The sequence below is a fragment of the Bufo bufo genome, chromosome 1 (assembly GCF_905171765.1).
Source record: "Bufo bufo chromosome 1, aBufBuf1.1, whole genome shotgun sequence".
Lineage (NCBI taxonomy): Eukaryota > Metazoa > Chordata > Amphibia > Anura > Bufonidae > Bufo > Bufo bufo.
The window spans coordinates 549359643-549369053 of record NC_053389.1 but is presented as its reverse complement, the minus strand read 5'-3'; the positions used below and the strand labels follow the sequence as shown (position 1 = coordinate 549369053).

At 43.8% G+C, this 9411-nt stretch overlaps 1 protein-coding gene across 1 annotated transcript in view; it reads left to right on the top strand.

Annotated features, from left to right (window-relative positions):
• Positions 1-2150: 2150 nt before the first annotated feature.
• Positions 2151-9411, top strand: part of DNAJC2 (DnaJ heat shock protein family (Hsp40) member C2) — a 37665-nt gene continuing 30404 nt past the window's right edge. Inside the window, exons 1-4 of the mRNA XM_040412506.1 lie at positions 2151-2289; positions 5509-5699; positions 7338-7413; positions 8609-8707. Coding sequence (XP_040268440.1) covers positions 2232-2289; positions 5509-5699; positions 7338-7413; positions 8609-8707 — 424 coding nt within the window. The 5' untranslated portion in view covers positions 2151-2231. The remainder of the gene's footprint in view (positions 2290-5508; positions 5700-7337; positions 7414-8608; positions 8708-9411) is intronic.

Here is a 9411-nt window from a genome sequence, read left to right as displayed (position 1 = left end):
ACCAAAATCTGCATGTGTTAGTTGTGGATTTGCCCCAGATCTCACCCTCTGGATTACAGTGAAATATGTACTACAATCCCCAACATGTACATGAAAATGTCATCTACTAAACTGGTGCTGTATTAGGCCTCATGGACACAGCCGTAGCCTGTTTAAAGGATCTGCAAAACACAGATACCAACCGTGTGCGTTCTGCATTTTGCGGAACAGAACGTCCGGCCCATAATGGAACAGTCCTATCCTTGTCCATAATGCCAGACATCCCAACCTGCAAAACCTCATTTCAGGGAGGTTTTCTTTTTTTTTCTCTCACAAACTTTTTATTACATTTTCCAGACATATGCAGTATCTGCACTCTGGGCTCATTACACTGCCCCAAATTATCATATTTATGTACATGATTAAAGGGATTCTGTCACCACCTATAAGCCCTGTGAGCTAAACATATGCTCATGTCCAGGGTAGCATTCTGATTTCTAAGGTGGCCTTATAAAAGCTATTTGTGGCTTTATTCTGCGGAAAAACAGGTTTTACTAACCTGTCAATCATTGAATTAAGGTGCCCAAGCAGGGGAGGTCTGTGGATGCATGGTGCCCGGCCGCACGCATCGCCGTTCGTGTCCAGCGCCGCCTTCTACTCCTCAGTGCCGCCTCTCCCTCCCTCCTGCTTTGAGATCCCGCGCGTGTGCACAGGCTCAGCCTGATGCGCCGTTGCGGACTGCTGGCATCGGCTTCTTCTTGCACTGTGCGCACGCGCCGAGAAGGGGACACTGCTACAGGTTGCTGGAAAGGTTTACTGCGAGTAAACTAGAGATGGGAAGTTCGGATCTTTTACATGAATCGGTTCATTTGAATCAGTTCATTCAAATGAACCGATTCATGAATCGAATCTTCGGTTCATTCGCTGAGCTGAAGCAAGTGAACTGAAGCTTAGGTTGCGCAATGCGCATGCGCGGATGCTTCGATTCACTTGCTGACTCGCTGAGTCGGCTCTTGGTCTGAGTCAGGAAGTTTATTCTTTAAAACCCTGTGTGTAATTATCTACCCCACTGTAGGGAAAAAATCAAGCATCCAGGGGGTGTGAATTTAACACTGGGGTAAATAATATAATTAAAATGGAGGGTTAAATGTGTAAATGTATTTAAAAAAAAATACATCTCTCTCAATAGTTCTATAGCTACTGAATGAGACAGAAGAAGGGATGCCTTTAACATATATATCTCCTTGAGAAGCCAATTTGACCCTAAAGGGTTAATTCAACCTGTAATCTAAACTCTGTCCTGTCACTTCTCTTATCTCTCTGCTCTGCTGTCTGACTGAGATAAACCTTTCCGGGATATATTGTTTCACATGGGGGTGTCAGGGAGCCGCTATCTAATAGTGGGAGACTCCCTGAACCTCCGGGAGACTTGAGATCCCTGTAATGCGGACAGGAATAGGTCATGTTCTATATTTTTGCAGGGCCACGGACATACAGATGCGGACAGTACACGGTGGCATCTTTAGCAGGCCCACTGAAAAGAATGGGTGCACCCGGATGCGGACCCATTATACGGACGTGTGAATGTAGCCTAACAATGCTTGTCCGCAAAATGGACAAGAATAGAACGTCCTATTTTTTTGTCATTTGCTTTTTTTTGCTGCCCCATTGAAATGAATGGTTCCGTACATGGGTCGCAAAAAAAAAATTTCAAAATGGACACGGACAATTATTTTTTTCTTGTGAATGGGGCTTACACTGGATTTTTACAGACGAACATCCGCACTGTACTACACACCATGTGCATCCACCCATAGTGCCACTTTTGTGCTGATATTTTTTGTCCATTTTCCTCAAATCACCATAAGATACTACAGTAATATGAAAAAAGCATCAAATATAGCCCTAGGTATTATAGAAAAAAGAAGTCTCCAAGAAAAAAACTACTTTAGAGCTTTATAAACATGTACTAAAAAAGTGGTTAAAAAATGGTCGGTTTTGAACTGACGCCGAGTGTGAACGTGGTATATTACAGTTGTACAAGCATTGTGCTCTGTGTAGAGGGAGTGATAAGCGTCATGTCGCCTTCTCCACAGTGTGTGTGGGTGGGAACCTGCTGCAGGCCGGACAGCATTGAGTGTGACACCCGTGACCTGGAAGTGCTCCTCCGCGCTTCCTCCATGCGGCTTTGTGGGTGAGTGCCGGGAGCAGTAACGCAGTCTGTCGCTGACTGGCGTTTTCAGGCCGGCATCATGCTGCTAGAAGCGCGGCCAGAGCTCAGCACAGCCGTCGTCAGGCCGCTCAGTGCAGGTAGGTACAGGCCGGCGTCTACTGCTAGGCCTAACGCAGGTATGTGGTGCCCGACAGGTTATTACCGTGGCTCATACAGCGGGAGCGCCTGCAGGATCTAGGCCGGCCGGTGGGGGCGCCAGGTCACAAGCAGGGGGCGATCATAGGAATTCACCTCCTGCATACAGCAGCGTTTACAGGGGTCGTCAATGCTGGTAACATTGTAAAATACCATTTCCTGTGCCACAGCTCCAGTCTGGGCTTTGATGGCATACAGTGTACCCCATGTGACATTCCAGGGGTCTTATGTTGCATACCTTTTTGTCACACGTGAATTTAAAGAAACGCAAAAAGGGGATCTCACTACTTTTTTATTCCAAACTGGTGTTATTAAATGACCCCCCCAAAGTCTCCTGCCTGATAAATGGTTGATAATGATTCTTCCTGAATCCCCCCACCCCCCTGTCCCATACACCATTTGGGGGGGGGGGGGGGATTAGGGTACTTTCACACTTGTGGCTGAGGGTTCCGGCGATGGAACTGCCTGCCATATCTGGTAATCCGGATGCATTTGTGAGACGGATATGCGCAGACCGGAAAGCCGGATCAGTTTTGCCTGAACACTTGGCACTAATACACTTCAATGTGAATTAATGCCGGAGCCGCATTCCTGCAAGTGTTCAGTATTTTTCGCCGGAGCGAAAACTGCAGCATTCCAAAAAACGTAAGAGGGACTGAAATGATGCATCCTGAACGGAAATGCATTTGGAATACTCCCCTTTCCAGCAGGGGGCCTCCGGACACTACACAGCACGTCCATGGTCCCGCGCAGCACTGACCTTCTGACTTACGCCGTGACCTGACGCGCTGTGTGATGTCCGGCTCAGAGCAGCGCGGAGCGATGGAGTGTCGGCGGCACCCCTGCTGGAAACGTAAGTCTGACAGACACTTCCCACGCAGCTAATTACAGACTGTGCGACTAGATGGGGAGCTGAGTTTTCATCCTGTATCACGCCCATTTAATTGCTCTCAGGAGGTCAAGCGTGTGAACAGCATCCAAACCCCAATAAGACAGGCCAGTGATCGCACACAAGCCGAATGAAGGAAGATGGTAGAACAGCCAAGACAGACACTAGCACCCACTCCTCCACTGTAACACTGCGCTTTATATATTACCCCAACATTTACTGCTGTACCTCCGCAAATACAGCTTAGCGTGCTGGAGAGGGGAGAACGCAACCTGCAGAAGACATTATATCACCCCATATAGAGTAATGCATACCTCCTGTAATCTGCAGAAGACATTATATCACCCCACATAGAGTAATACAAACCTCTTGTAATCTGCAGGAGACATTATATCACCCCACATAGAGTAATACATACCTCCTGTAATCTGCAGGAGACATTATATCACCCCACATAGAGTAATACATACCTCCTGTAATCTGCAGAAGACATTATATCACCCCATATAGAGTAATACATACCTCCTGTAATCTGCAGAAGACATTATATCACCCCATATAGAGTAATACATACCTCCTGTAATCTGCAGAAGACATTATATCACCCCACATAGAGTAATACATACCTCCTGTAATCTGCAGGAGACATTATATCACCCCACATAGAGTAATACATACCTCCTGTAATCTGCAGGAGACATTATATCACCCCACATAGAGTAATACATACCTCCTGTAATCTGCAGAAGACATTATATCACCCCATATAGAGTAATATATACCTCCTGTAATCTGCAGGAGACATTATATCACCCCACATAGAGTAATACATACCTCCTGTAATCTGCAGAAGACATTATATCACCCCATATAGAGTAATACATACCTCCTGTAGTCTGCAGAAGACATTATATCACCCCTATAGAGTAATACATACCTCCTGTAATCTGCAGAAGACATTATATCACCCCTATAGAGTAATACATACCTCCTGTAATCTGCAGAAGACATTATATCACCCCACATAGAGTAATACATACCTCCTGTAATCTGCAGAAGACATTATATCACCCCTATAGAGTAATATATACCTCCTGTAACCTGCAGAAGACATTATATCACCCCTATAGAGTAATACATACCTCCTGTAACCTGCAGAAGACATTATATCACCCCACATAGAGTAATACATACCTCCTGTAGTCTGCAGAAGACATTATATCACCCCACATAGAGTAATACATACCTCCTGTAATCTGCAGAAGACATTATATCACCCCACATAGAGTAATACATACCTCCTGTAATCTGCAGAAGACATTATATCACCCCTATAGAGTAACAACTGGGGAGAGCTGAAGGCACTGGGGTGTGGGAAAGCTGGGGGAACGGAGCTGATGGCACTGGGGGGAACTGATGAACTTGGGCTGATTGCACAGGGGGGAACGAAGGGTGTTGGGGACTCATGGCAGGGGGTCTATTAATTCATTTTTTTCTTATTAGATTAATCGTAAAAATAATCAGTAGAATACTTGATTTCTCAAATAATCGTTTACTGCAGCCCTAGATGTACGCTATATATTTTGTACCTAGACAGGAATCGGATCCCTGTGTCTAATGACTGGATCACAGTTTGTGGCATAAAAATATACAGCATTAACAATTGTGCATCAGGCCGTGTGACTGAATCACTGGTGCTTTCCATTAACTTGTAGTGTCTCATTTGCTCTTAAAGGGGTTGTCCAGGTTCAGAGCCATTTTCACCCAGGCAGCCCCCCTGATATGATTGGAGCATTTCATGCTCGATGCTCCCCTTTGCCCTGCGCTGAAACACAGCACACACAAATCTCAGAGAAATCTGCATAATGTACACCTACGTTAAGACTTCATGCACACGTTTCCGCAGCATGTGTTACTTGCGGATTATGACGTGGTTGTTTAGTTTAAAAAAAAAAAGATAAGCCAGTTGCTTGTGGGCTAAAATAAATAAAAAACCCAATCCGTTGTGCTAGTCTCTATTTACATCACAGCAGCAGTCACTGTCCATAGTGGTCTAGAGCATGGTCAGGGGACCAGGCGGATTCCAGCGTGCAAACGGTTACAGGTAATGCTGTATTTTCCCCAGAACCAAAGCATAAAGAAGCAGTAAAGTGAGCCCATTGTATAAATCGCTTCCATCAAAGGCGCATACTCTGTTACACTGGGAGAGGATCCATTACAATGTAATTGTCTCGTGTCTGTTTCCTAACCTGTGTATTCTCTGTTATGGCAGCCTCGTTGCTGTGCCAGGTTGAGCCAGTGGGACGATGGTTTGAAGCGTTCATTAAACGCAGGAATAGAAGCGTGTCCGCCTCCTTTCAGGAGCTGGAGGATGAGAAGGAGACGTCTGAAGAGTCTGAGGATGAAGAGTTTCAGCTCGAAGAATTTGCACTTTTAAAAACCCTTGATCCTAAAGACTGGAAGGTTAATATCTATATTTTGTGGTGTTCACAAATCATACATCATTGCATGTTGAAAAGTTTCCTGTATGTTTTGTCTATTCAAGTCAGAGAATTTTCTCTGCTTGTTGTCAGTGAATGGAAACATCCTTAGGCGTGTTTCACGCCACATCTGTGGTGCACTGTTGAGATATACTGTGAAAAAAATCTCCTGATGTATACACCAACATGTCCCAGGATCTAATATTGGCAATATATGCCAAAATAATGTCCATTTAACATACTCTTGGCTGGGATGCATTGGAATTCAGCAGCCCCAACTGTATTGTAAAGTGCAGTAAACGTTGCTTTTTAGCACAACTGTATACATAAAGTATACTGTGTGGTATCCCTAGATATCAGACATAGGCATGCAGTGTATGAGTGTAGCAGAACTGTTTGGAACATTATCACAAATGTGGCTTTATTTACATCAGGGGCTGATGTAAATGGTATGGTGATAATGGTATGAACACTGCTTTTAAAGGCGTTATGCCATGATTAATGCAAAAAATGGAAATCAGACATCTTATAGTACATGACAATATCTTTCTAACAAAGCTAGAACCAGCCCTGTACCTCACATGGATCCAGAGATCTGCCCACTGCTCTGCTAGATTTATATCAAGCTAACAGCTCAAGAGGTGTGTCTTTTCTCAGGGGGCATATCTTCTGCTGCAGTTCTTTCCCTATCACAGCTCAGGAGGCACCTCTCTTCTGCTGCAGTTCTCTCCCTATCACAGCTCAGGAGGCACCTCTCTTCTGCTGCAGTTCTCTCCCTATCACAGCTCAGGAGGCACCTCTCTTCTGCTGCAGTTCTCTCCCTATCACAGCTCAGGAGGCACCTCTCTTCTGCTGCAGTTCTCTCCCTATCACAGCTCAGGAGGCACCTCTCTTCTGCTGCAGTTCTCTCCCTATCACAGCTCAGGAGGCACCTCTCTTCTGCTGCAGTTCTCTCCCTATCACAGCTCAGGAGGCACCTCTCTTCTGCTGCAGTTCTCTCCCTATCACAGCTCAGGAGGCACCTCTCTTCTGCTGCAGTTCTCTCCCTATCACAGCTCAGGAGGCACCTCTCTTCTGCTGCAGTTCTCTCCCTATCACAGCTCAGGAGGCACCTCTCTTCTGCTGCAGTTCTCTCCCTATCACAGCTCAGGAGGCACCTCTCTTCTGCTGCAGTTCTCTCCCTATCACAGCTCAGGAGGCACCTCTCTTCTGCTGCAGTTCTCTCCCTATCACAGCTCAGGAGGCACCTCTCTTCTGCTGCAGTTCTCTCCCTATCACAGCTCAGGAGGCACCTCTCTTCTGCTGCAGTTCTCTCCCTATCACAGCTCAGGAGGCACCTCTCTTCTGCTGCAGTTCTCTCCCTATCACAGCTCAGGAGGCAATTGCAGGATGGAACTGAGCATGTGTGTCCATATCACCAAGGTGGACAAAGAAATACTTATAAAACAAACAGCAGGCGGCACAATACAGATTTTATTGAATAACTCAGTGACTATACAACATTTTTAATTACATGTATTTACAAGTATTCGGATCCAGATGCTGGTTTGAAAACTGTAGAACACTTTTTGTGGGCAACCCCTTTAAGAGTTAAATAATATTTTTTTGTTTTGTTTTTTAGAACCAGGATCACTATGCAGTGCTTGGATTGAAGAAACTGAGGTACAAGGCTACGCAGAAACAGATTAAAGCAGCTCGTAAGTAAAAGAAAACAACTGCGGATCTGTGGATGAATGGCTGCTTGTGACTTTCTGATATCCATTCTGAACACACAATTTTCCCATTTTCAAGGGTAAAAGAACCTGTTCCTTATGTAAAGAGGATCAGTCACTACTTCAAACAATGTAAACTGTTCATGTTTTTGCTGGCCTCCTAAGCTAACCAACACTAATGCACTGGTGCCCCTGGACTTTGGTGGTCGTAATACCTGCACTAGGCATAACAAAGCGTTCCCTTGAGTGACTGTTGATTTTAAAACCATATCCCATGGTCGAACCAGTAGGCCAACCAAAATGCTGTCACAGAAATAACCCCAAAAGGTAGTAGGAAATTTCTATTTGCAGTGTATTATTTTAGTGATCAGTGTTTCATATGTTCTAACCCCTATTAGGACTAAGAATATGTGAAAACGTTTTATAAAAAGAGAATAAAAATAAATAAATTCCCGTTGTTTTATTATGTAAAACATTAAAATAACAGAAAAACCTGCACATAAGTGATATCACAGTGTCTGTAATAACCTGATCTGTAAAATGACATTATTTAACATGCATGGTGAATGGAGTAAAAAGTAAAATCAGATAAAAAATAGCGTTGTTGTTTTTTTTTTTTTTTTTTGTTAGTCTCGCCTCCCAAAAACCATAATAAATTGCGATCAAAATGTTACGCACCTCAGTATGGCACCAATAAAAACATCAACAAATCCAACAAAAAACCTCATACAGCTCCGTCAACTGTAAAAAAAAAAGTTACCAGCTGTCTGTGAATGCCCACTATCAGTCACTGATGAGACAACCCCCATGTACAACTGAGCTCAGAAAGATCTGCTCAACCCCTCCTGCTCTATAACATGCTGCCTGTAGATTGCACATATCCTGCTTCAGCTTTAGAAACTGGATTTATATGGTTTGTAACATCTGAGGCCTAATGTTACCTCAACAAATAAGAGACTGTTGCAGAACAGATGGATATAATTGGTTGATATGGATAACTGTATCTACGTTGTATCCTTTTTCCTCTTTTCCCATGTTAAAATTTAAAAAAATCTTAATAAAGACTTGCTTAAAAAATCTATGCCGTGCAGTGGATTTGGTGCCTAGTCTGCATCACAAAAACAAAGCAACCTCCATTGATCTGGATGTGGAATAACTGCTATTTCTTTTGTGTGCTCAGATAAAGCAATGGTTCTGAAACACCACCCTGACAAGAGAAAAGCAGCAGGAGAGCAAATTGTTGAAGGCGATAATGACTACTTCACGTGTATTACTAAAGGTAAGCTTTCTATAGATGCTGTAGCTGCTATGGATGCCTTTGACATGTAAACAAGATTTTTTTATTTTTTTTACACATGCTAGTGGCTACCTAAGGTTAAAAAGTATTTCTATAACAATATACATAAATACCCATTTGGAATAAAAACACTTGGGGTCACAAGGAGACATCATACTATATGGGGTGGTGGGCCACAGGGAGACGTTATACTGTATGGGGGCCACAGGGAGACGTTATACTGTATGGGGGCCACAGGGACTCGTTATACTGTATGGGGGCTAGAATTTGTACAGTATGTCTCCTTGTTTCCAACACAGTACCCCCAATATTAACAATGCCCCCTATAGTGCACCCATTTAAATAATGGTCTCCCCCCTGTAGTATAATGCTCCCACCAGATACAACTATCCAACAAGAAACAAGCCCTCATACATCTACGAGAACAGAAAAGTAAGAAAGTTGCGGCGCTTGGAACGTGAAGAGGAAGAAAATGAAAACCAAAAATTGGCCTGTCCTGAGGGGGTTAAACATTTTTTGTTTCCATTTACAATAAGGCTTCTGTAAAGAATACATGTGATTCAAGTCAGCACATTGTGAAAACATGCAATAGCCGTACAAATCTCCTGTATGCTATATATCTTCTGTACAACATTTGAGCAATATGCTTTGCTTTACGTCAGTGGTAATGATAGGAAATAGAGGAT